Source organism: Microchirus variegatus (assembly GCF_963457635.1).
Source record: "Microchirus variegatus genome assembly, chromosome: 1".
NCBI lineage: Eukaryota > Metazoa > Chordata > Actinopteri > Pleuronectiformes > Soleidae > Microchirus > Microchirus variegatus.
The window spans coordinates 4,326,781-4,354,763 of NC_139802.1; the positions used below are offsets into that span (position 1 = coordinate 4,326,781).

Sequence of the window (27,983 nt, forward strand, 5' to 3'; positions counted from 1 at the left end):
TTTACACGTTCTGCTTTTGTTTAGCGATTTTGGAATATCTACTTTTGCGCAATCTGCACTGAATGGGCCAGGTGCAAAACAGGGCCAAACCACGCACGCGCACGTACACACACACGCGCGCACGCACACGCACACACACACACACACACAAACACGGCCAGATGACGTTGCCATTTGTTCGCGGAAGTGGCTTCTGTCGTGACCGTGGAGGGGGGAGGCAGAGGGGAGGAGGAGGAGGAGGAGGAGGAGGAGGAAGGGAAGGAAAGGGAGAGTAAAGAAGAAGAAGAAGTAGAAGTAGAAGTAGAAGTTTAGACGCAAACCGTATGAAGTTGGGCTAAAGTGAGAAGCGGACAGAAACCGTCGCCTTTTGTTCCTGTTAGATGAAAGTGAGCTGAAGTTGTGTGCGGTGACGGCTCCGTGGACAGGAGGGACAAAGTCGGGGGGTAAAGAAGAGAGGAAGAGAGCTGGTAAGTTGCGCGTTAGGAAGTTGACCACACGTCTTTTTTTTTTTAGGGGGGAAATGGTTTTTGTGTGCGTGCTGTCTGTGCGTCAGTGGACCACAATCACTGCACCAAGTTGAAAAAGTTTGAGGAAACAGTTCAATGAATATTGTTTGCGGTGGTGCCTTCAGGGAACCAGTGTTTTTCTTTCTGCCAGTGTGTTGTTGTCGTGTGTTTTGTGTTGTAGGCTAGTGTCGTGAAGCCTGTCCTGTTGGTTCACTGTAAACATGTTGCTCATGATCTCTCTCTCTCTCTATTACACACACACACACACACACACACACACACACACACACACACACACACACACACACACACACACACACCTATTAGAGAGGGTTAGGGTTTAAACCCATTAGAGCGGAGTCCACATTGACATACTGCCCTATAACCAACCATCACATCTTTAATGTCTAACCATAACCCCTCAAAAGTATAGTTTGCACAAGCGATCAATATTTATTGTATTGGAGAAAATTTGCATCTATCATTTAGCACAGGGGTGTCACTCATTTTCACTGAGGGCCACATTAGCATAATGGTTACCGTCAAAGGGCCAGATGTAACTGTCATACAGAATAAATGTAACTAAATGTAACCAAATATAATGTAAACTAAAGATAACTACTCCGTAACATATTGCTAAATAATTTTCTGTATTTATTACTTATTCAATATACAAATATGATGCATTTTAGATGTAACCCGGTCGGTGATGGTGATGCCGTCCCTTTGCAGGGAACGCAATCGCCGTGCATTGTGGGAAATATAGTTTATGGTCAACGCACGCCTTAACGCAGCATAGACCTATTTTAACACAGATTTTTAAGACCAATTAATCACTCGCGGGCCACACAAAATGACGTGGCGGGCCACATCTGGCCCCCGGGCCTTGAGTTTGACATATGCGATTTAGCATCAACACACAAAAGATGTTTAGTTTGTCCATTGTGTAAAAACATGGTGGTCCAAAATGGTGGTCTCTGAAGAGCTGACCAATATAACAATACAAAAAGCTCATTCTGGGATAATGAAAACAACAATGTGTTGTACAATCAGGTGATTGTAAATGATGAAAAGCAAGTATAGTTCACCTAACCCTAACGTAAACCTAGTTCTTAACCCATAAACAGCTTCCTTTCCTTGTCACAGAGATATACCACTACTCACAAAGTGGTAACCGGTCATGATGTCACTCATAGAAATCCCGTTTTGAAGCCTCGAGATTTGCCACTTTTTGGTGTTTTATAAACTTCAGAGGTGTCACCTGTAACGAGGCACCTATTGGACGATACCAGCTGTCGATCACACTGGTGTACACTCGTATGTGCTGTGCTTTATTGTCTGGTTTTCTCTAAATTGGAAAATGATTTGCGACATCATCACAGCTTTTGAATAGGACACAAAACTACCAATTGAGAGACCCTTCGCACTACAGGAAATTGTTTACTGACTTTGGAGTCACCCCCTTGGTGGCTATTATGGTATATTCTTACTTACTAGTTAACTTCACCAAACAAACTAGAGGATTATGCCCACATTTGGATGTACAGTTTAAGGCTACAGCTCTAAATTGTGCTTTTAAAACATGTCTATAAAGAACAGGGTTAATGTCAGGCCAGGTTCAAGGTGAATCTCTTTAGGTTATATTAAAGGTGCATTATGTAATTAATCTAAAGCAACTGGCCATAAAATCCATCCTTATGTTTTGAAATCATGTTTTGGCATGTGGCGCCACCAACCGCCGTCTACCAATCATTGCAGTCAGTAGAGTCTCCGCTGCCGAGCAACCAGGGGTTGCCAGTTACGTCAGAAAATGAAACTTCAAAGACGTTGGTATTTTGAATTTGAATGTAGTAACCGTTTTTGGCCACATTCTTACATATGGCACCTTTAAATGATCTATTAGAGTGCCTTTAGTCTATCATCACACACACACACACACACACACGTATAGATCTGTGCACAATCACCCAGTAAGCTTCGAGCCACACTATTATTTTCTGTATCCGTGGAGACAAAACACACCTTAGATCTGTTGAAATGGTGTCAGTGCAAGCGTTAAAGTCGACCGTGAACATAAGCGTCGGAGTTTTGCATTGCAATCTCTTTGAATTTCAGTACAATGACAATAAGGCTTTCAGTTCGTTGAAGCACAGGCACAACATTATGGAAACGGACTCAAGGGTATGTGGGAGGATTGAGGTGACTGAAAGCAGTGCACTCAGTTCTTCTTATCAGGGTCAGACACACCGACCAGACGAGCAGCTCCTGACATGATAGACTCTGATAAAAAGTTATCTGCCAATGCAATAGAGGGGAAGAGAAGCTCCGGTCAACAGCTGATCCGAAAAAAATTGTGGATTCGGACACATCGGGGAGCTAGACGAACACGCACACAAACACACGCACACAGACAAAAACGACACAATTGGAAGGACAGTCCGTGACGCGATCTGTCAGCTAAAGCAGAGCTTCTCTGTCACAGCGTTGGCACAAGCCAACAGCCGCATGATTAAAATTGGATCTGTCCATTTCTGCTCAAGTGATATCGATCACAAATGAAAGCTGTGGCTCTGATTGACAGAATGGAGTGACACTTGATTGTTGCTGCTTTACTTTGACAGGTGTGTGCGCCAACTCTCCAGAAATGAGATTGGATTTTGAGTTTGACGCGGCTGTAGGCATATTGAGAATGTTGACAGGCCGTCATGAAATACAAACGTTTGCGTGTCTGCATCTTTACGTGTCATGTATACGTGTGTTCATCTGCTGTGGTGGGGTTGTGTTTGTCTGTGTGTTTTTGTCTAGTGTGCGCCTGTGTGTGTGTGTGTTTGTTTTCTGGAAAGAAACCGTAGGAGTTTGTTTTTGAGGTCTTAGCATGTGGTTGTCCGTCTCTACCTCTACAACAATAGGAAGGCCTCTCTGCACCGTTTCCTCCAGTGCTACTTTTTCTTTTTCTAGTGCAACATGCTCTCTGCTTAGAAGTTCATGTAAACCACAGTTAAAGTCACGTGTGGTGTCAGAATAAAAAGTGAGATTAGCTTAGGTTCAGTTTAAAATGAACCCACAGTACATAAGTCACAGTGTTATGGATTTGGATTTGGCCCCGTTTGTAACTCTGACACAGTATATCCACATAAATCTGCCGTGTCACATCTGGTTGGTCGATCTCTCCTCATGCAGTAAACTGAGATTGCATAAGTCACCTCTTACTGCAGATCAGTGCTCCTGCACTTCCACCGTCCCATGATTTTAAATAAAAATGGATGCGAGATTTGATCCCGTCTGTCTGCCATAAAGGTCAGTGTAATGATAATCCATCAAAAGGAGACTGAATTCCTGCCCATCCCATTGTTAAATGTACTCCTTGCAGAGATAGAAAATCATCGATTGCCATATACAAACACCAACTCGCAAGCAAAAAGAAAAACTTCTGCAACACAAAGATTTAGTGGAGGAAAGATTTGATCAGAAAATAATGTGAACACAGCAGGAAATATAATAATACCAACATCTCATATTCAGCAGTAACACACATCTAGGTCAGGAGTAGTCGGAACATTCATTGCTCAAAAAGTAAGGAAGTGAAGTAACACTATCTATGACATATAAACCGTTACGGCGAGGGGGAAGTTGTATGTGGAGAGAGGCAGTGGGTGGCAGCAGGAAGGGAATGATGGAAGGAGAAAGAGATGTGGGAGTGTGGTTAGAGGGGCTGCTTGGGGTGGGGGGTGGTGGTGGTGGTGCAGGCACGACCCAAAATAGCCAGCTCACATGTTTTCTGTATGCGTGGTGAGCTATGAAACCAGCAGAAAGGCCTCCTGCTGAATGCCTGGCTAATCTAATGTCCACTCCTACCTCAATTTTTTTTTTAAAATTTGATTGCCCTTTTGCTGTCTCGGGTGGGTTTGCACGTCTTCTCAAATAAAAAAGGATGTATGAAAACATGCCACAGGGGAATGAATGAATAAGACTGTAGTGCACAACTTTTAAAGGTGTTTATATTATGCAAAATCAACTTTTTGATCATTTAAATCCTTATATGATTATATGACTCTGGATGTCCTATCAGTCGGCAAAGTGTGAAAAAAGATGACTCACTCGTGTTTTTGTGGTCTAAGATAGATAAAGAAAAACACATAAATAATCAGATGAAACACGCGATGTTGACTTCCGCGCAGTGTTGTTTTTGACAACCGTCTTAGATTTAGTCTTAGTCTTAGTCTTTTGGACGAAAATGCTTATTAGTTTTAGTCACATTTTAGTCACTTCTATATGTGATAGTTTTAGTCGAGTTTTAGTCGACGAAAACTCAAAAGGGTTTTAGTCTAGTTTTAGTCGACGAAAACTCAAAAAGGATTTAGTCTAGTTTTTGTCGAAAAAAGAAGTATAGTCTTTTAACAAATGTATTTAGGTCAATAAGTATTGGAGATTGTTGTTGGGCAGTGTCGCACATAAGTTGTGAAAATACCGTCAGGTGATTGGCCGAAAAAACTAAATGTCATGCGATTTAAACGTCTGACAGACCACCCACTGACATTTTCGTCCATTCTCGTCTCGTCAACGAAAACTCACACACGTCTCGTCATGTGTTCGCCATCAAAGAGTCATGTTTATCTCGTCACCGTCTCGTTATCGTCACGAAAAAAAGTGGCGTCAACGAAAAGATTTCATCATCGCCGTCGTTGACGAAAACAGCACTGCTTCCGCGCTCACTGGGACGTCACAATGCGCTAAATTCCTGGATTGTTGTCTCGCGGAGCTCCGCTTTGTCCGTAAAACACGCGAGAGTGCTGCCGAGGGCAACGGTATCCGAAAACCGGAAGTCTGCAAAGTCTGTGAAAAGTTCCATTCTTGGCTCCACAGTGCAGCACAGAGTTCTACACAAACATCCAGCCTCAGAGGATTTATCTGTCCAGTGGATACATGTTATATATGACAGCAATGTGCCTGCTAGAGCCTGCAAATGATCGCTTTTCCAAATGAACTGCTGTAGCGTCTGTGGCTGATGTCATTTCCTCTCCCTTAAGTTTCATTTTACTTTTTTTTTTTTTTTTTAAAGAGATACTACTGAACAGAGCGTTCTGAACAGGGCTGTTTTGGCAGGGTGATTGAACTGCTGTGGTGCTTCATCCTTATGGTATTTTGACCAAAGCATGTCACAGACATGTTCATTAGGACACCAGGGAACTAGGTTAACTTGGAGAAATAAGGTTAATTTGAGACGTTTAAAATATACTGTCTTTTACTTTCAAACCATTGTTACATGAATGATGAAGCTCCACACGACTCTCCCTCTCTCTCTTTAGGGTTTAGGCCTTATAATGTTGTCCAGCAGCATTCGCATGTTGCACACAGGAAGTGATTCATTTTTATGTCTAGACTGATGAAGGCAACATCAGCATTATGTTGTTGTGCTGCTGCTGTATGCCAAGATGGCTGCCAACAGGTTGGAGTATGTGTGGAAAAAAAGAAGAGAGACGACCAAAAGCCTCGTGCCTAAAAACCCAGTTGTTCAGCAGTTTGACGGGATAAGTGCTTCTTGCTTCCACCCGCCCCCCGCACTGGTGCTGTATACAAACTAACGCACCCTTAGTCATGTCTGATAGTGTTGCTTTACAGAGCCTGTTGTCAGATGATGGACATGGCAATAATAATAATGCTACAGTAATAATGTGACATTGTTTCTGGTCACAAAGACCAAACATCAGCAACAATACAAATGACCAAAAGTTACACACTGCAGCTTTAAATATGTCTTCCTACTTTGGTTAGGTTCACAGACAGTGGAGAAAAACAAAGAAATGCATTATTTATGCATTCCAACAATGTATTTATTTACTATACATTATTTAATAAAACAAATGACATGTTAAATTAATGTAAATATAATCAATTAAATCCCTCAATACAATTATCTAACCAGCCCAACAAGTAATTGGAGTATAAGGTGTTACAATATGATCCTTGTGAATTAAAATAAAATAAAATATACAATGTATTGTACGTTCTTGCCCAGACAAAACCAGTACAAGGAACACATTACATTTACAGAAGTTGAAGTGGTTTTGTGATATATTTATGCATGTTGACATTGTGATTTTCAATACTTTGCGTGACTGCTACGATCGTTATCTTTATCTACTACTACTACTTTGAAGCAGCTCTGTCCCCACTGCTCCATCTTAATCTTAATGTGGTGATGTAGCGTCTCAAGTGAGGAAAAGGTCAGAATTTACATGTCTACTCTACAGTGTGCTTAGTTTTTGTTCTAGTTTATTTAAGGGTTCGAGGGAAGTAATTCAAATTAGATTATAACCACACACACACACACACACACACACACACAGTATAAGAGCAGACGGCGCATGTAGCCCTGCAGCATGTGCATTAGATCCAGAGCTCCAGGTCAGGCCACATCTGACTCGGTCATCTAATAAATACTGACTCACTGGGACGTCTTCAGAGAGTCGTCCTATCCACCACAAACTCGCAAAACTCACACTAGCCATCTTGCACTGGGCAAGCCAAGACACAGACGTCCTACACATGCGGCCCTATCCGTTAATTCCTTTCATTCCACAGAGTGTGTTTCAACATGCACACTGGATTATTGTCTTCCTCCTATCACTCTTGTTCTCTCTCTCTCTCACTTTCACTCTGTTTTTACATCCATGTTTTGTCTCAGTGCTTGTTGAACCGGGCCATTTGCTGTATTATATCAAGGAGGTCCCGTGACCCCCCCCCCCCCCCCCCCCGCTCCACAGCTGATCCTGGGAGAAAAGCATGCTGGGAGTCAAATAGCTGCAAGGGCAGCACTGGAGTAAGCTGTGATTGGCTCCCTGAGCTTTGTGTGCTGTCCGTACGTGTGATTACTGTGTGTTGACGTGCACTTTGGTGTTTTTAGGGACACAGACTCACAGGCAGCCTGTGTCGGCCAATGGAATATATGGTAAGACATTCAAATGATACCACCAGCCGATCAAAAAAACACTCCATGACACAGTGGCAAAGGGGTTTGCTTTCTTTCAGTTCAATTGCTATAACAGCATTTAAGCATTCATTGAGGACAAGTTTTTAAGAATTTATTCGATTATATAATAGAATTCAGTATTTGGGGCTGCACAATTAGAGAAACGCTCTAAAATAGCTGTGAGGATGAAAACAAACATCCTTTCATCCATGTAGCAGTTGGTGGCCTCTCGCACAACGCGGTTAGAAATGACGCGTGTGCTGCAGCTAAACCACAAAACTGCACTTTGAAAAAAAAAATGAAGACGTTCTTAAGTATTAATGGCGTTGTGTAGAGACTTTGAAGTGGAATTTGAATGTTATTTCTCCATCATGCGCAGTAGAAAACCTTAATTTTGATATTATATGAACCTTGTTTAATGGAAAAAATTAGCGCTGCACAATATGGAAACAATAAAATCATGTTGCAATTATTTTGACTAATATTAAATATCAACATTATCAAATAATTGCAGCATCTTTTCAGTTTGGCACATTTGGATTATTTTGCGATGAATTATTTAGCCCTAGAAGACATTAGAGTTAATTTATGCTTTAAAATGTACGATTCAAGTCACAGGATGTAATCATGCATGAGCGACTGTGCAGCCCCATGTGTTTAAATTTATTGTGGACTGAATGAGTGACTAGTTTATGTGTGCAAACCATCTCAAACTAAAACTGAAGCTGTCTAATACAACAGTCCTGTAATAAATCCTGCCTTCCTGGTGTCTGTAACAATACGCGTTTGTGTCCTTTGGTCCTGTTCGACTGTGTTGCATCATGTTCACAGGCAGAACATAATATCTTTCACGGAAAAAAGGCTGTGGTATTAGACCGTTTGGGGGTTTTTAGTGCAGAGTACATAATGGAACAAATAGTTCTTAAATCAAATAAATAGCTCTTGTGTCAACTCTAAGCCACTGTGTGTCACGTGTTTCACTGGTTACAGGCGTGGTGCAGGTTAAAACGGGTGGAGGGCGCTGTCCTAACCAGTCACATCACTGTGTGTAGTCATCAGAGACCCGAGTTTTACCTCGAATGACACTCCACTTCTTTCTCACCCCTGAGTGTGCTCCTTGGTGGTGTAGTGGTCAGATGTAGTACTGCAGGTAGTCTTGTGTTCGGGGGGAGTCATTTGAGGACTCCTTGCTATATGCACTCTGCTGGGTTCCTGCGAGGCTCTATGGGTGGTTTCCTCTGCTTTTTCGCTCTGCTGCCTTCTCATCAGATACACTTGACCTATCTCTGGGACCTTCACTGTCTGCTTCTGCCGCACAGTCACTCAAACGTTTTTTTTGTTGCTCTTGGTCTTACAGTAATATAGGTTTATTTATTGTGTGTGAATGTCAGTCTTTTTTTGTGTGTTTTTTTTTCCCCCCCCACTCTTATCACTGAGATTAAATAGAGTGACCTCATGTTACACTCTGTACAGCACACAGGGGGAGGGTGAATCCGTTTCCCGTGTCTGTCTCCATCCTCCAGCTCTCTTTTTTTTCCTCTCTCCCCCCTTTCACTCTGTCTCTCAGGTTACCAAACATGAAGTAGGGAGGAGCCTTGAATGGCCAACATGGACAACTCTTCTCCCCTGTACACCGGCATGCACACATGTCTTTCCATCTACATCACTCATCCTCATCTCCACCCCCCCACTCCCCCCTCTTGGTGTGTGCATTAATGTGCAGGAGCACATCATCTTTGCTGTGCATATGTACATGTACACTGCTAAATGACTGAGGATGCAGAGAGGAGGTGGGGGGAAGGGGGAGGAAACAGGAAGGAGGGTAGGATGGGAGAAAAAGAGGTGGGGAGGGCAGAGGCAGCAGCTGAGAGAGTGTTGTGTGTTTGTGTGTGTGTGTGTGTGTGTGTGTGAGAGGGAGAGAGAGAGGGAGAGAATGGGAGGCAGCATCACCCACCCAGACTGGGAGGAGGGGAGGAGAGGCGGCGTGCTTGTCCCTCTAACAGACAGAGGTGGAAGGAAAGTGGGAATGAGAGACAGAGAGGGGAGAAGAGGAGCACAATGAAGGAGTGCCATTGTCCATCCTGGCAACACTGCCATTTCACCATCTGCTGAGAGAGAGAGAGAGAGAGAGAGAGATAAGAAGAAATAACAGAGGAGGGAAGAGAAGAAGAGGAAGTCAAACGGAGGAGAGGATAGATGAAGAGGAGCTGCCAGCAGTGACTTTGTGAATCAATCGAGCGGAAGAGCGTTTCAGAGGAGAAGCACGTTTTTCAGGGAGTGGATGGATGTGGAGCCAGAGAGAGAGAGAGGGAGGAAGGACGAATGACCGGACACTCTGTTGGCTGTTTAAACATTAATGTGCTTCTCATGTGAATATTGAGCTCAGCTTTAGATCAGTCACCATGGATGATCAGCTAAATACTCTTTAAACCAAAAAAAAAAAGGGGAAGAGGAACTACTTATGTTTTGCCATTCATAAAATAAGGAAAAAACACTTTTATTAGACTTACTTTATACAGAGCAAAGTCGACACTTGAGTTCTTCTCTCGTGTAAATATAGACTCTCTGTGACGTCTTCTCTCGAGGATCTTGTGCACTTGTTATCTTTGTCAGTTGCTGCACTGAATATTCAGGTTGTTTTTATGCAAGTTTTCTATACATTTGTGTTGTTGTCTTTTTAAAAAGTGCATTGTTAACGTAGGTGTTGTTCATACTTTTTATTAGAGAAGTGATTCTTAATATTTGAATAACATCTGACAAACAAGATTTGCATCCTCTAACTGGAGTCGGTGCATGCAGCCGACATGGGATGTCAACATTGATTGGGTTTTATGGCTGGCGCGACGCCGCTCAAACTTTGATAATTCCCTGAAACCTATTGATTTTTCTAAGAGTCTCTAGTTTTTCCTTTTGTTCAATGGGGGGGAAAAAAAAGAGGCTCTTTGATGCAGCAACTAATTGCTGCCGTGTGATTTGATCAAGCAGTTATCTCTTTGTCTAAAGATTTCTGCTGTTGCCGGGACTATCCTCCGCAGGCATTTCTTTTAATGTCTGTTGCCATAGCAACGGGTCGCAGCAGCCGCAGACAGAAAAAAACATGTAAAGTTCTTTTTCTCGTCTTATCTTTAAAAAACTGGTGCTGTTCCATGAGGTAATTGTGTGTGTCTCGCAGAGAAGAGACAGTAGAACTGATTAGTTTGAGAGTTTCTTTCTTACACTGGATTTTTTCTTTGTTAGACAGTCTTTGTCTATGCGCAGCTCAGCAGTCTCCGAGAATCAGGGTTGTTTCAGGTCACCTGTCACCCCCCCCCCCCTCCCCATTCTGTGTGTAGGTCTCGTGCAAACGCTCGCAGCCCCGCTTGTCCTGATCTCACCTTTATCGGTGGCAACTAAGGCAACGGCTGCAACCAGACAAGCTGATGTACTCGGCTCAGCAGTGGCTGTAAAAATTGTGATTAATTTATTTGGTGCATCTGTACATATCGCTCTGTGCAGCTGCCTGGTTTCAAGACCACTGGTTATTAGGTGTGTGCTGTGTCTGTTCCTTTTTACTGTCTTGTGTAGGTGACTCAGGATTTCTCCTCATGTAGTGGGTCATCTCATCTGCAGTCACCTGACCTACACTGTGTTTTGTGTGTGTGCACTGAAACATACTCAAGGCAAGGCGAGGGTTAATTCTGCTCATAGAGCATTTTTCAGCAACCTTGTCTATGAGAACTCACCTGGAGTTAGGTCTCTACTGTTAACACGTCTGTTGTGTTCGATCCTTTGCCTTTTTAAGACTCATTGGTGGTTTTTATTAAGGTTTTTTTTACAGACTTGTTTGGTTTGTTCTGCATGATTTTTGATTGTCTGAATACTGTTGTCTTTTTTTCCCTGACTTCTCCAGCCATACTTCTTGGAGATCATCCCAGCCCGTCTGGCAGTTCATGCTTGTGACTGGATCCTCCAACGGTGCTTTTTAGCCAAGACCAGATGGATGTCTAGCAAGATTTGTGAGACATCTCATCTGTGGTGCTAGACTGGTGTAGGCGACTGTTCCCTTGCCATTGCACCCAGCACCCACTTCAAGCTGGTGCACTGTACTTTAAACAAAGCTGCGTTATATAAAATAGTCTGTGTGGACAAATGTATGTTTTCGCTCGGTATCTCTGAAACATCGGTGCCAAATTTACAACTTTAGTCTAAAGGTGGTTTTTAGGCAAGAAGTTGTGTGTGGACCTTGGTCTCCTCGGAGAGAGTAAAGGTCAACAGATTGTAAATAATGACTAGTGCCTCAACAGCACTGAGATGTGAGGCTTGCTAGCCTTGCCTTTTGCTGAGGTCAAACTGCTGCAGACTGTTTCTTCTGCGGGACTTGCGCTTGCAAGAGACTGTTAATGCAAACAGACTGTTGTTTGCCTTCTGGGTTGGACTATGCAGAATATGATAGGCTATGTAGTATTGGTAGTGTTAGTAAGTGATAGAACTGAGACCTGATAAGCCACGTCGCAGATAAGAAAGGCAGTGATTCCAGTGTAAAACCCTTGGCTTGATTAAAGCACCACTGGGTTGTGTCGACGCTTTTCTCAGGTAACTGATTTTAATCTCTGCATGTTCTGTAAATTTAGGCAGTAATTAACTGGGCAAGAGCTGTTGTGCCTAGAGATGTTAGAATATCAACAGAGTGCAGTTTTTAATGACGCGAACTGAGTGAGTTGATTCACATTCAGCTCCGACGATCCTCCAGCACCATTCAGGGAACCTTGGAGTTTAGACGAGACCAGTCAGGTCTCATTGCCATCATGACGAGCCCACCGTTGGTTGTCGTCAGTCTATGACCTACATTCCCCCCCAGTGTTGCATCACTGCTGTGCTACTGCAGTGTCTGTGTCTCTGTACCAGACGCAGACATCTCAGACTCGAACTACCACTCTTCAATGGTGCTCTGGAGAAAATATAAATAAATAAAAAAACCTCCTTGCCGAAGTGTCCACTTTTTGGGAATACACTTGAACCAAGGAGGCCTCACTTGTTTTAGCCATATCAAGAACTACAGTCAGGGACGGGCTCTACTTTTCCAGCCCAGTCTTAATACTAACTTTTTTTTCTCTGATTTCTACTTGTGTTTTAAATGGTCGACCCGTGCCTAGTTTTTAGCGTCTATAATCTGTAATTCTAAAGTTACAGTGGCAGGAAAAGCAGGGGTCACCATTAATATATTGGACAGAGGGACTGTTAAACAAGGCAGCCTGGAGAACGGAGGAGCAGACGAGGGAGGGGGTAAGGGGGAGGGAGAGATCATTTGGAAGAGGAGAGAGGAAGTGGTGGCGCGGGAGAGGGCAGAGGCGTTGGAGAGACAGAGGTTGGCAGAGTACATTGTGTGGAGGAAGAGGGAGGACTTCCAGGAGAAGAGAGGAGACCGAGAGAAGGGAGGAAAGGGCGCCGAGAAGGGGAAGGGGGCCGAACCAGAGGTGATCTGGAAAAAGAGAGACGAGGAGGGAGACGCGGGCAGGGATAGAGCGAGGACCATTCAGAAAGGACATGAAATTATTTGGAGGAAGAGAGAGCGAGAGTAAAAAAAAAAAAAAAGGGGGGGGAATCTCTATAAAGGAATAGAAGGGTATAATACACTTGAAAAGTAGGTGTTAAGAAAGGTGTGCTTACATCAGTAAGCCTCCTCCTCTCCTCAGCTCTGGGCTCCGTTCAGCTCTGCAGGTGCTTGCTGTAGTATTTTAAGTGTATTGTGTGTGTGTGTGTGTGTTGTTGCCGTGCCGTTGCACACAACCCCCTTTGCGATCCCCTCATTGGCTGCTAATAGGATTTTTTATAGGCTTGCGTCGAGCAGGATAGAGCTGCTCCACGCGCGTGTGCACGGCAACTCACGCATACGCGGATAATCTGAGAGACATTGTGGTCAGGGTAGATTTTTGCCGCCTTACGTGCATGTAAAGGCGTATCACAGAAGTGTGCTGTAACACATGCAGGGAAAGGGGGTGTGTTGAGATAAATCACTTGAGCTGATTCTCCATGGTGCTGCTGACGGCTGGATAACTTGACTCTGAACTGAGAGTCTGTCAAGTTTAGACAAGATACTCACAGATATTGTTTTTACATTACGGGGGGAAAAAAGAATAACCAAGATGAACACTTTGTGGAGAGCTAAGACCATATCACCATCAGTCCCAGGAACACACTGAATGCTGAAGCAGATTTAAAGCGACCCGACTGCAACATGAGCTTCACTGGTGCACTAACGACAAACTTTTCTCATCTGCATTTGACCATTAACTGGGACACGTCGCTTCTCCTCTGCGCTTTTTCTCATCCAGCTCCCATTGTGGATGAAGCTGTATTTAAAGGAGCTTGGGTTTGGCTGCATGGTAATGACCAAAAGACGGATGTATGCAGCTCTTACACTGACCAAGACAGACAGATGTCTGTGTGTCCTTTTGAGGAGAAAGTTTGAGTTCCGAGACAAAGAGACGTTTAAATGAACCACTAGAGCTTGGATTTGTGCATATAAGAACTGACGCTGCAAATACATCATGGAGCTTGTCCCAAAAACCAAATACACACACTTTCGGAGTGAGTCGCTGAGCTCAACCGATGAAACGAACTCCAACCCGTCATCGTTCCCTCCTTCCAGTCCTGCTACGCCACTCACTCCCTCCCCTGGTTTGCCTCCTTCTCTCTCCTCTTCGTCTCTCACTCCCATCTTGCCTCCCTCATCTCCTCGCCCGGCTGAGAACAGCCCCACCACCCTCTGCTCCTTCTTTCCCAGGATGGGCTCCCTCCGCCTGGGTGTCTCTGCCACTCTTCTCCCAGGACTCAAGGCCTCGAGCAGGCCACAGCAGCTTCAGGCGCCTGTTGAGTCGTCTGGGGACGACAGGAGCAGCTCTAGCTCTTCCCCTCCTCCTCGTCATCACCCTGTTCCCCCTCTAACTGCTCCTTCTCCTCCTCCCCGACCTCCTCTGCAGGATATGAACCGGCTGGGAGTGGCGTCCAGGAGGGCACGGGTGGAAGGAGGGCAGCTGGGAGGAGACGAGTGGACACGCCATGGCTCCTTCGTCAACAAGCCCACCCGCGGCTGGCTGCACTCTGACGGTGTGGTCAGCACCGCTGGTGTTTCCTACACAGTACGGGTAAGTGACTGGCACATTCTATCTGACCCCTAACTGTAATATGTAATTACACTGCTTTCTTTACAGTCTTTACATATTTACTCCCTTATTTCCCCCCTTTTTTAAAGAAACGGTTTCCACTACTTTCCTCCTCTGTTTTCATGTTCCTCAAGTTGTGTCGCATCTGTATCTTATCAATGGGACCTGAATGCAGGAAAATGTCTGATGCTAATGTGTTGTTGTTGTTTGCTGATTTCTGGGCAGTACATGGGATGTGTGGAAGTGCTCCAGTCAATGCGAGCATTGGACTTCAACACCAGAACTCAGGTCACCAGGTGAGATGATATACTCTTTTCAGGTGTTGTTGTCCCACGTGTTGTTACACTGACAGCAATGACCACACACAGAGACACACACACGTAAATTCAGAGGACATTGCATTGACTTACATTCATTTCCTGGAGACTTTCTCTAACCTTAACCATAATTACTAATGGCCTAATCCTAACCCCGACCCTAACCTTACCCTAAAACATATCTTCACCTTAAAATCATAGGTGGAAAAAGTACTAAAATATTGTACTCAAGTAAATGTACCAATACTTTGATGAAATATTACTCAAGTAGAAGTAAAAGTAGTCATCTGAAAAAGTACTCAAGTAGAAGTAAATAGTAGTTCATTTGAAATGTACTTCAAGCAAAAGTTACTTAGTTACTTTGCGTGAGGTGTGAGGGTAGTAGAAATATGACAAGGGGTCAGAAATCCAAAACTATTTTGGAGCTCACGCGCCCGGCGCGACACAGGATATTACATCAATTTTTATTTTTACTCGGTAACGGATAGGATTTATAAAGTAACTAAGTACAATACTTGAGTCAATACGTACTCAAGTAAAATACAAAATCCTGATTTGAAATTGTACTTAAAAAATACAAAATACACAAAAAAAGTATTCAATACAGTAACTTGAGTAAATGTATTTCGTTACTTTCCACCTCTGCTTAAAATAAAGTAATTTTACATTATGGGCACTTGCTTTTTGTCCCCATAAGGTAGACAAGTCCCCATAATGTGACTGTGTAAACAGATCTAGGTCCCCACAACATTAGTAATAACTGGACACACACACACAGGTTCATGCAGCTATCCGCAGCAGGAACTCACTTCCATAACCAAAGCCATATTCCCTAACCTTAACCATAATCAGTTAATGTCTCACCCTAACCATCTCAGAAATTAGGTTTCTGCCTCTTTAGGATCAGATTTTGGACTAATGGTCCTGAGAAGTTCACTTTTATCCGCTTGCTTGTTTCTCTCTCTGTCTAAATCCATCTTCATATATTATGTGTGTGTTTGTGTGTCTGTGTGTCCACGCATGTCTGCACACTTGCAGTTCTCTCAGACCCTAAATTAGAATGTTCTGGAATCCTGGTGGTTTCCCTCTGGTTTCCGTAGCGATGTTTGTCTCCGTGGCGTAGACGAGTATTGTTTCCAGAGACGATAAATTCATTCACCCAACTGCCAGCTCTTCGTTCAGTCCACGGACCAGTGAGCCCAGGTGTGAGGATTAATGGGAAATTAAAGGTATTGTAATTCTTGCATGTTTGTTTTTTTTTATGTTTCAGGGAGGCGATATCTGTGGTGTGTGAGGCAGTACCCGGAGCCAAAGGAGCCCAGCGCAGGAGAAAGGTTCAAACAATGCACACTAGCACACACACCCTTACAGGGCATTATTTATTTATACAGCTTAAGTGGGTGGCAGTGGGAAGGCTTTTCTGGATAAGAGCTAGATTTAGCTTGATTGTCCACTCTGTGGTCAGCTGGCTATTCTGTCACACACACACACTCCGTCTCTCCCTCCCTCACACACACACATTCAAAAACAGATCTTGATATAGGTTGATTGTACACATTTGCAGTTAGTGGGCTGCTCGCAGGTAATTACCAATCACTCTGCCTCTCCTCCTCCCTCTTTTCACAAGGGAGGCTGGAGAGGTGGAGTTGTTTCCCCTTGCGGAGCCAGTGTCAGGCCAAGGAAGCACATCAGACGAGCAGACACAGCCAGCAGTCTGTTGTAAAGACGTCTGTGCACAGTATTCCTGTAAAACTATAAGCATCCACCCAAACCGTTCATAAAACAGGTGGCTAAACCCACTGGCCAGCTGCTATTGCAGGGTTTGACCAAAGAATGTCTGGCAGCAGCAGCAGCAGCAGCAGCAGCAGCAGCAGCACGCCAGACGAAACGCTGCTTTACAGAATGTAAATGAGAGTAAACCGGTCTAGTCCCTCTGATTTGGACTGGACTGAAGCGAGCGTGGCTGAGCATGTGTGCGTCCCCCCGGCTCGATGCTGCCGTTCTCGCACTGCTCTCCCAAGTATCGCGGAGCAGATGTGGACGAACGGCCCGAGAGCAGAAAGCAGAAGGAGAAACTGGGAGAAAACAACACTCTGGCACGGCGACGTTGCCGTGCTCTGCGTGATGCTCTTGGCACGGCCGACAGTACGTGGACTGTCCTGTCTGCTCCCTGTTGGTCACAGTTGGCCTTCAAGACGGGATCACTTTCACAACAGCAGCTGTTCTCCCACTCCCACACGCTGAGGCATTTCCACACATACATCCACAGGCAGGCAGGCAGGCACTCTGTGGACTGTCGTGCCTCGACAACTAAAATAACTGTAGTTGTGTATTATTCACCTAAAGCACGTCCCTCTGCTTTGCAGCCATCTTCTCGCTGTCTGACGTCCATCCTGGGGAAGAGTAACCTGCAGTTTGCTGGTATGACAATCAGCCTCACCATCTCCACCAGCAGCCTCAATCTGCTGGCCTCCGATTGCAAACAGGTATGACCGAATTGAAGTTTCTCAAACTAGGTTTGCCCCACTCGCGTCCAGAGACTTACGTGTGAGTCAGAGTTGCAACTCATTGTTCGTGCCAGAGCCGTGTTATCCTGTTATTACATCCTGAGTGAATTTAGCCTGTGTATTTTTTTACTGAGGTGATGTGCTTTCACGTGTTGAACCTAAAGGCCTATATCTGTCTAAATGAAAATGTAACTGAGTGAATTTCGTATTGTGATTTAGTCAAAAATAGCGTTGTAAATTATGCCCAGATACATTTACAGCTTTTCCACTCGCACAAATGCCTTTCAGCCGTCATCTTAGGTCCTTAAATCACAACTGGTTAAAATGAGAGCCTCCGTCTGGACCTCTAATGACCTAATAGCTACTGAGTGATGTGCATTTCCTTTGGAAAATGTAATGCAGTTGCGTGCACATTAACACATGGCGCAAAGAAACGTGCATGCGCATTATGCCCTTCACAAATACAACTTCAGACCGACCGCGCAGAGAGCATTAGCACGTGTTGTGTTTGGGAATCTTGCGTAGACACGCTGTTAATAAGGTTTTCCATCCATTGTCCCTGCTTAGTTTTTATCTCTGCAGCAGTTTTCTCTGTAATTATTGCACATTTGTCTCTCCATCTACATGCTTTCATCTCACTTCTGTCATACTTCATATCACCATCGTTCTCTCTCTCTCTCTCCCTCTATCTCTCTCTCTCTCTCTCTCTCTCTCTCCACAGATAATTGCCAATCATCACATGCAGTCCATCTCCTTCGCCTCTGGAGGAGACCCAGTGAGTCACTCAAAGTCAGCTCAAACCTCACTCTGGACATTTTCTGACTTTCTTCAGCTTCCACATCCTTCCTTCCTTCCTTCCTTCTCTCCTTCCTTCCTTCCTTCCTGTCCTCTGTCATTGTCTATTCCTATGAATACCACTCACCACATTGCTGCCTCACTGGTTTTCAGGGCTTCTCTTCCAAAGCCTGATCTCACTTTGTCCTGTTATCTCTTTCAGCTCAGTGTGTTTTTATTTAGTTATCATGACTTAGAAGCTACAGCTTTTTCTTTTTACTCTTTGTCTACTTCTATCTTTCACTTTTTCCCCCTCGTATTGATTTTTCTTTTTCCTCCCCTTTTCCATCTTCCCCTAACTGTCTCCCCCTGGTCTCCCTCAGGACACGGCTGAGTATGTAGCGTACGTGGCCAAAGACCCAGTCAATCAGAGAGGTGAGCAGAAACGGCGAAATGACACCTCGGGCAACATCAGCCAATACATGTTTTTGTTCAAATACATTTTTAGCCTAATTTGTTTGACCGTAATCCACTGATGCATGAGAGGCAAATCTCTGTATTCACTCTCACTGCATGGTAAAACAGGATCTGACATTTCACTCTCAGTGATAAATAAAAATACTGCATAAGCAAGTACAAAATGAATGAATCCTATTAAATAAATCAATTAGCTGTATTGACCGTGGCACATTGTCCACCAAAGGCCCAGAATGCAAAGGAAAAAACAGCACATTCAGTGCAAAATAAGCATCACAAGGATATTTTTTACTCTATTGAATGCTTTTTTTGTGTATTTTGTATTTTTTTAAGTACAATTTAAAATCAGGATTTTGTGTTGTAGTACGTATTGACTCAAGTATTGTACTTAATTACTTTATAAATCCTATCCGTTACTGAGTAAAAATAAAAAGTCAGCACAATGAAGACCTACAGGGAGAAAATATACACCAGAACCAGACAAACGATGATGTGATTAGCACCAGCACTGGCGCGTGAACATAGAGGGCGCTATCCCTCTATATCCTGTGTCGCGCCGGGCGCGTGAGCTCCAAAATAGTTTTGGATTTCTGACCCCTTGTCATATTTCTACTACCCTCACACCCCACGCAAAGTAACTAAGTAACTTTTACTTCAAGTACATTTCAAATGAACTACTTTTTACTTCTACTTGAGTAATAGTTCATCAAAGTATTGGTACTTTTACTTGAGTACAATATTTTAGTACTTTTTCCACCTCTGATTCATGCTTATGTACTAAATATATAAACATGTGACTTGATGATTTTCCAAGTAATGCGAGTGAATGGAGTCGGGGGGGAAAACTCGGTTCTCTGATGTTTGTAGAGCTGAGGAGCAACTAAAAAATTTACTGTATACTTTAATGTACATCATCACTTACAACATTTGGCACCAGCTTAAATATTAACGTTTGCCATATACTTTTGCGGGAAATCTGATCTGGGTACACTGAATTAATGTGCTCGATTTTTCTCAGCGTCTAAAAATACACACGCGGACACGATTATCTCTTTGCTTAGCATCCTGTATGTTGTGTCCTATTTTGCTGGCGCTATCTTCATTCCTTACATCTTATATTTTTCCATATCATTTCTTTCAGCGTGTCATATCCTGGAGTGCTCAGAGGGTTTAGCCCAGGAAGTTATCAGCACCATCGGCCAGGCCTTTGAGCTGCGATTTAAACAGTACCTAAAGAACCCACCCAAACTGGTCACACCTCATGACAGGTAACTGTGAAGGTCCTTTCTCATTTGTGTAAAAAAGGAAGAGGAGTGTATGTTTACATTCTGTTTCCCCCCCCCCCCCCGTTTCTCGCAGAATGGCACCGTTCGATGGCTCTGCATGGGAAGAAGAAGACGACGAGGCTGCTCCTCCACCTCCTGATGTCCCTTACTATAATAATTTCCCTGGTAAACAGCCTCCCCCTGGTGGACTTATTGACATGAGGACCCGTCCAGGGGCAACGCTGGTGAGACTTTTTAGAATTTTACAAGAGGAGGATCAAACATACACTACCGTTCAAAAGTTTGGGGTCACCCATACAATTTTTTTTGTGTTTTCCATTTAAAGTCACACTTTTATTCAGCAAAAGAGTCGCAAAATGAATAGAAAATATCGTCAAGACATTGACAGGATTATAAATAATGATTTTTATTCAAAATAATAACTTTGCTTTCATCAAAGAACCAGCAAAACTGTGCTAACATCATTGCGCAAGGGTTTTCAAGGGGTTTCCAATCATCCAATAGCCTTCTAACGCGATTAGCAAACACAATGTACCATTAGAACACTGGAAATGGGCCTCTATACACCTATGTACATATTTCATTAAAAACCGGACGCTAGAATAGTCATTTACCACACTAACAATGTACGGAGTGTATTTCTGATTCATTTAATGTTATGTTCATTTAAAAAAAAAAGTGCTTTTCCTTCAAAAATAAGGAGATTTCTAAGTGACCCCAAACTTTTGAACGGTAGTGTATACAGTGACATGTTTAAACACAGTCAGACACAGGCAGCACTGCCGTTCATATAACAGAAATTTGAACTTCAATCAGCGCATGTTTCAGGAATGCCTGGTTTGAGCCTGGAGAATTGTAGCCCGCTTTTATTTGATACACACGCGATATTATTGACCTTTTATGGTGCTTTTAGTAGGCCAAAGACTTCAGTTTTGGTGGTTTTCCATCAGCCTGTGTTTTCAATTTGTGCATAAAAAAAAAACCTCAATGGAAACACAAAGAAATATGGCAGAGGGATGTGGAAAAGTTGACTTAGCGATACAAGAAGGTAATCAATTCAGTGAATGAATAATGACATGTAGAAATCAGGTGAATGAAATGTCACTTCAGGTTTGTCATTTCACTGTGCTCGAAAAATGGGTGGATATAATGTCCAATAAGAGTGTGTGACTGATGAGGAAACCATGACATTCCTACGTTTACGTCGTGCTTAATCATCTCTTTCCCTCTAATATAATTTACAAAATTGAGATATTGATATTGAGACTATTAACTGATGTTTTAAATCAAGGAGGAAAAAGGCATGTATCCCATTCACTCTCATTCTGAGTTTTATTTGCAACCAGCAGAGTCGCCCCCTGGTGGCTATTCAATATACTCTTACTTCCTGTCTGTCTTCAATTGGCAAAGACGTTGTGGTGACCCACCTTTCACCACCACCTGTTTCATCATGGTGAACTAACCAATATTCCGTAAACAGTTGTGGATGGTAACACACATAAATATTCATACATTTGCGTTACATTTTAATGGAATCCAGGTGTGTATGTGCTTGTGTGCCTCTGTTTCTGCAGCCGTACGGACAGCCAGGACAGAATGACATTCACAAGCAGCCTCTGCCGCCTCTGCCAGGTGAGATCTGTGTCTGTAGCTGTAGCTTTCTCTCTCTGTGACTCACTGTATGTGTCACAACTGTTTTACAAATACATTTTTCCCAAGACAAAAAGTTATTTTCCCTCATTCAAGAATGCTGCGTATTAATTTTGGCTTGAAGACAAAATGTTTAAAATACAGCTTAATGTGCACAGCTGATATGTATCATAGATTACAGACCATGTTACTGACGTCCTCTTCTGTTTTTTTTCCAGTGGGTGTCAAGGAAGGGGGGCGGGAACTATTTGATGACCCTTCATATGTCAATGTGGATAAGCCCCGCCCCCCAGCTTCATCAAATGGGAATGCTCACAGAGATGCTTTTGACATGAGTAAGGCTCTTATGTTGTTTTTTTATATACTTTCTTATAAATCAAAAAGACAAAATGAATTCAACCAAATAAAATATGATTTATTTTTTTACATCATGTATTAAGCATAAGGGTCAATCGCTGACCGAACACACAAGCAGAGCAGGACTGTCTCTACTTAACATTCCATATGATGAGTGGAGCTGCCTACAGAAGGCAGCTTTGCATCGAGATAAGAGAATTGAGTGCCTTTGTCCATTACAAGGGCATTTTATGTAACATTGGTTGAGCGGTTAAAGCTTTTCACGTTAAAGACACAGTCCACTATCTGTACTGTGTTCAGCACACATCTGTCAGACACTGTGTGGTTCACTTGGACACGGTTCAATCATTTTATGCCTCCATTTTGGCACACGGCCATGTACAGTATGTCTATATTTATAAGATGATGTAAAGCTGCAGTCGGTGCGTAACATCGTTGTGAGATGTTTGTTGTTTATATTATTCTGTCTCTGTTCGGTCTTTGCAAAATTGGTTCTGTCAAGCAAAACTATCAGACGACTGAGGTTTGTGTCTATGGCAGCAGTGCAGAGGCGGCTTTCAAACTGCTAAAAAAATAATTCTTTTTAGCAGGTCACTTAAAAAACTTGTCATGGACGCACATTTGTGAACTTCAAGCCGATTGCAGCCATCTTTTCATTTGTGTTGCTTTACTAGCACGTTATGTTATTTTAGCCTGTCTTGACACAATATTAATTACTTCCTGTGTGTAGCACAGAAATGTCGCCGGGTGACATGAGGTATTATTATAATAATAATAATAAATGCATGAGTAGGACAAAATGATCATGCAATTACCTTTTGACATTTAAAAAGTCAAAGTTTAACCTTGGTGTAAAAATAATGTCATGCAAAAACACTAATACAAACTTTTGTATCACAGAAAATGATACATTAAACATTTTCTTCTTCTTCCAAAGAGCCATTTGATGATGCCCTGGGGGTTTCTGGGCACGGCGGTCCAAGCTCAGGAACAACAGCGCCCCCCTTGGTGCAGCAGTTGCAGTGTGAGGCCTGGTTTCACGGCAGTCTGAGTCGCAGAGAAGCAGAGAGGCTGCTGACCCGAGACGGTGACTTCCTGGTGCGGGAATCTGGGACCACGCCTGGACAGTACGTGCTCACAGGACAGCAGGGGGGTCTACCCAAACACCTGCTACTCGTCGACCCAGAGGGAGTGGTGAGTCTGGGGTGGAGATAAGGAGGGAAAAGGGAAGAAGAATGGAATGTAAATGGACGAGGGGCATTTTTAAGACGTGCTTTCCTAACTTGTGCCTGTTTTGTTGTTTAGGTCCGTACTAAAGACCACCGGTTTGAAAGTGTGAGTCACCTGATCAGTTACCACATGGACAACAGACTCCCCATCGTATCAGCTGGTAGCGAAGTGTGTCTGCAACAGCCAGTTGAGCGCAGGGCCTGACGTCACGCAGACCAATGAAATACACCACCAAATATACACACACGCGCACTCCTTCTGCAAATCAGGACAAGATTAAACACACACACACAGCAACACTGCACTTAATACACTTAAATGAACACAAAAATACATAGATGCACACGCATCAAAGAAAACCAAAAGAACAAAAAAATAATAATAATAATAATTTCTCTGCAAAATCACTTGCTGCTGTTGCCACATGTTCCTGTCTTTTCTGAAAGCTAAACTGTGATCTGCAGTCCCTCCTCACCCCCCCCCCCCATGGACGATCAGACGCATCACTCCAACGCGGAGAAACACTGCTGCAATTTCATAACTGTGAATCAGGGAGGAGCCCTTTGCTAATATCAGAATGTTGCAGAAAACAAATGCAAATTTTTTTTTTAAGAGAAAAAATTCCTCTCATTCATTTCTGAAAAATGAAAAAAAAAAACACAAAAAAAACTTTATGTACAAAGAAATAGTGGAACTAAAGAGTAAAGAAAGGGTCGTGAATGTGACGAAGGGAACGAGATCATCTTTTTCTCTCCTCAAACTGTTGCTGGAGCATGTGAGGGAAAACACAAACTGGATGGCAACGGTTCTTTGTTGCGGACACTGAACCAGGCTCGAAACATAAACGCTCTCCCTTCAGGTGTCATTTGAGCTCTTCAGCGAGGAAACCTGACTTTGACATCGACCTGCTGATAAATATGCATAAAACCCAGCTTCCAACGTAATCAGGAGGACCTCCCTACTCCCCGACCACTCCCCCTTTTAAAGACTGTAAAGTGGAGTGACACCTGGTGACGAGGAAAGCTTGTATGCAAAACTGGGACTGCTTTGCCAATGACCACTGTATATCTTCTTTTGTTGGGTTATTATCATGGGACTCGTTGCTAATGGGACATTTGGAGTTAAGGAGGATCTTAAGAGCTGTATCGCCATAATCCCTCTGTCGACGTGTATGCACGTACACCTTTAAACAACACACGGTCTGCGCCGCCTGTCATGCCAAAGAACATGGTCACTAACAGCAGAGGAAGCCATTATGATTATATTATTAACGGTTATTCGTCTTGTGTAATTACAGCGTTGGGAGCTAACTAGATAGAAATAAGTGCACATGAAATGGGGCTTTTGTGGATGGAAGAAGAATATAGGTGATAGTGCCTGAAAACATCTTTTACGGTGCATTTTCCGTCACGTACAAACACAGTAATTACTACATTTAGAAAAAGCATAGGCCAAAACAGCTGCTTTTCGCTGACATCTTAGTATGTGTTTGCAACGACAATCTATGGGTTCAATCTTTACAGCGTTCTCTGGATCGACCTAAAAGCTAAGAAGAGGGTTAAATGGCGGCCAATTAGAAATTATGATACGTGTAAGCAATGAATTTCCCTCTGCAAAAAAAAAAAAAAAAAATCACGCAAGAATGTGTCGTAATAAGTGTTTTGGTAATTTCTGTATATTGTGATGTTGATGCTTTACTTTTGAATCACTTGAGGGAATCCTTTTTACAATCTTAGGTAAGTGATCAGAAGGACATTATGTGTTTTTGGAGCCTTGCTAATGATGATATGTGTTAAGCCAAATGCTACTCCTTGGTGTACTGTTTTCACAAAGGACCTGGAGGGGAGTGAAGTTCACATGATAACTTTTTCCCCCTCGCGTCCTCCTCCCTCAAATCATGTTGTTGTTGTTGTTTTTTTTTTTTTATATATATGTTTTATATCGTGCCTTGTTTCTTCAATGCAGTCTTGTCACTTCAATGCAGTCACCTTATGTACTTAATTCAAATGTAGTCACCTACAGGAGAATCTCACACAAGCCTCTCAGTTAAACCAAGACTGCAAAAATGACACTCCAGTAAACACACACACACACACACGGACAGATCCAGTGATGGCAATCTCCTCTGATGCACGTGCTTGCATTCAGCTTATAGTCACAGATACTTGATGTCACCATGGGTGGGGATATTTCCTGACCATCTGTAAATAACATCGGTTTTCGATTGGTCAGCTCAGTTCTGGATTTATCTCGTTTAATAAGTCCCACTGAGCCACGCGACCGCGCAGGCACTGAGGCAGCTACAAGATAGATGTGGCCAAAGGGATCTTTTTCAACGTAGACCTTGTAAACTATAGTTCTCAGACTCTGAAGTGAGCTCACGTGTAATCTAACAAGCATAAACTCAGCAGATTGACACCTGGGTCACTGTCACAGACACACACACACACATGCACTTCCTAGTCTGGTGTTTGTTGCTTTGTTGAGCTTCAAGTTCAACAAAGCAACAAAGTGTGTGTGTTTGTGTATGTGCGAGTGACCCTCCTGACCCTCTGCATCATTCATGACCTGGTCCCATGTTAACATTGTTCATCACAGTTGCCTTTGTTGCATGAAAAGTCCTTTCAAAATAATGTTGTTGGTGATGGTGATAGTATAGTGTTGATGACGTTGTTGTTGTACTTCTAATTTGTGTTTTTTTTTTGTTGTTTTTGAAAGCCAAAGGTTACTTTCAGATAGTGTGCACAGATAATGATTTTAACTTTATATATATTTCTGTTTTATTACTTTTTTTGTTTTGTTTTTAGGGAAAATGTCTGTTTACACCTGTATCTGAAAATATAGATTGCATACATAAATACATATATCATTCATCTCTCTTTGCGGGTTTTGGCTTTTGATATGATTTGAGTATTTGTTAATTTAAGGCTTAGATGGGGGGGGAAATGATCACGGCACACACTGTGCATGATCCCCCATCACACACTGTTGTGAACAAAGAGTGCGATGTAGTGCGGCAGAGCTACTGGAGCGACTGGAACTCTCCCGTTTGTGAGCAGATGAGGCTACAGCCGCATGGGGGCTGATTCAGGGATTATTAGAGCTCGGGGAGAGACAAAAGAAGATGACACATTGACGGTAAACAAGGCCTTAAATCAATCAGCAAATGTTTGAAAGAAGAGAAGCGTCTAGAAAAAGCAGGATATGAATGGAGGCGGCCTGTAGCTCGTATAGAAGGTTATAAGAAGGGGAGCCAACTGTGGCAGGAATACAGAGCAGACCTCAGCCGTTGAACAAGTCTGGACCAGGACCATTTGGCAGACCTCTCCTGCAATTTTTTTTTTCTTCCAGAAAGACTGCCCTCCCTCTTGCCTCTGTGCTTGATCTTACACATCCTCGAAGGAGCAATGCATCCACAGCGTCCTCTTCCCCAAGCCATGCCCTCTTCCTCGCTGGGGCACCACCTGCGGGACATGGTCACAGGTCTGGGAAGAGGCAAGAATTTCCTGGGTGGAAACATTGCCTACGGTGTCATCCAGTCTGTCAAGGAGTGCCTTTATTTCCTCCTCTGCTGCTGGTGCATCAAAGAGATCCTAGACTGACGAGACTGCGAGACAGTAGATGAAGTGGTGAAACATTGATTTTCCCTGCGTTTTCCTCCGTTGGCTTCCATAGAGTCATTTCAGACGTTTTTTTTTTATTTGATCAGAAATGGAGCGTTTGATCAGCGTTGCTTGCACAGCATTGGCAAGATTTAATCTCATAGGAGAACAACCTTCAATTTCAGAGAAAGGTAAATTAACGGTCCTGTGTGTCTGCATTAGTGACATTTAAAGGTGCCATATGTAAGAATGTGGCCAAAAACAGTTACTACATTCAAATTCAAAATACCGAGGTCTTTTAGGTTTCGTTTTCTGACGAAACTGGCAACCCGTGGTTGCTCGGCAGCTGAGACCCTACTGATTGCAATGATTGGTAGATGGCGGTAGGTGGCGCCACATGCCAAAACATCATTTGCAGTCTGCAAAAGATTTTAATGCAAATTTTGGCTGTACTGTTGTTGTTGTTGGTGAGTTCAGTTTGTTACATGAACATTATTCCTGAGTCTCTGTGACATATTAGGAGGATTTTATGGCCAGTTGCTTTAGATTTATTACATAATGCACCTTTAATGATGAGACTGCAGATGGTGACAAACATTTCCCAAGCGTATCAGGGAACTGCTGTGGCCTTTGCACACCAAAAAGTGTGTCAACAGTTTCTGCTTGAAAATGCAAAACAAATGCTCTGTTGATTTGTCCAACCCTCCAGGCTTCTGTAGAAATATGGCAGTACAAGATAGCCGCCTCCGTAGAGCAAGGCCATTGCCTAAAGTAAATATAAAAGGCTGATTCTCTAGCTATGAAAAATCAAATGATTTTTATTTGACAGCAATTATACAAACATACTCATGGGTTAGACAATGTAGTTTTCTGGAATATTACACACTGGACCTTTAAAATACAAAAAAATGACTTACTTTGTAAGCAATCCATTTTCCAACATCATAAAATAACATATTTAACTTCTTTTTTTCCAGGTTATAAGATGTTCCTCTTCAGGAAATACACTTGTTTCCGGATGCCACACATGCTCATTGTGAGATTGGCTGTTTCCTGAAGTCACATTCATTTAATGCTGCTGATCAGACCTCTTGACGACCTCTTCACTCCTCATGTTCGTGTACCAGGCGATCAATAAAATAACTAATCAATAGAAAAAGTACCT

At 43.0% G+C, this 27,983-nt stretch overlaps 2 protein-coding genes across 5 annotated transcripts; both read left to right on the forward strand.

Moving 5' to 3' along the window:
* Positions 1-284: 284 nt before the first annotated feature.
* shc1 (SHC (Src homology 2 domain containing) transforming protein 1) lies at positions 285-27,941 on the forward strand (the record flags this gene model as incomplete). Of its 3 annotated transcripts, none has more annotated exons than XM_083889208.1 (13): positions 285-467; positions 14,436-14,600; positions 14,844-14,914; positions 16,206-16,269; positions 17,302-17,421; positions 18,164-18,217; positions 18,600-18,651; positions 19,835-19,961; positions 20,053-20,203; positions 21,554-21,611; positions 21,848-21,964; positions 22,924-23,180; positions 23,292-26,084. In XM_083889208.1, the coding sequence occupies 12 exons, from the start codon at positions 14,439-14,441 to the stop codon at positions 23,418-23,420; spliced, it is 1,362 nt and encodes a 453-aa protein (XP_083745334.1). In that variant the 3' UTR covers positions 23,421-26,084. The 3 variants fall into 3 exon arrangements, with proteins under 3 accessions (XP_083745334.1, XP_083745333.1, XP_083745332.1); XM_083889207.1 differs by lacking the exon at positions 285-467 and adding an exon at positions 27,796-27,941 and having other exon boundaries at positions 14,004-14,600; positions 23,292-23,321; XM_083889206.1 differs by lacking the exon at positions 285-467 and having other exon boundaries at positions 14,004-14,600.
* On the forward strand, positions 26,501-27,928 carry lenep (lens epithelial protein). 2 transcript variants are annotated; one of them, XM_083889234.1, is made up of 3 exons: positions 26,501-26,845; positions 26,926-27,009; positions 27,796-27,928. In XM_083889234.1, exon 1 carries the CDS (start codon positions 26,624-26,626, stop codon positions 26,816-26,818), a length of 195 nt encoding a protein of 64 aa, XP_083745360.1. In that variant the 5' UTR covers positions 26,501-26,623; the 3' UTR covers positions 26,819-26,845; positions 26,926-27,009; positions 27,796-27,928. The 2 variants fall into 2 exon arrangements, with proteins under 2 accessions (XP_083745360.1, XP_083745359.1); XM_083889233.1 differs by having other exon boundaries at positions 26,501-27,009.
* Positions 27,942-27,983: the final 42 nt, after the last annotated feature.

What these genes read in the sequence shown, in the direction of transcription:
- lenep (XM_083889233.1), top strand. Translation starts at nt 26,624, where the DNA reads ATGCATCCACAGCGTCCTCTTCCCCAAGCCATGCCCTCTTCCTCGCTG.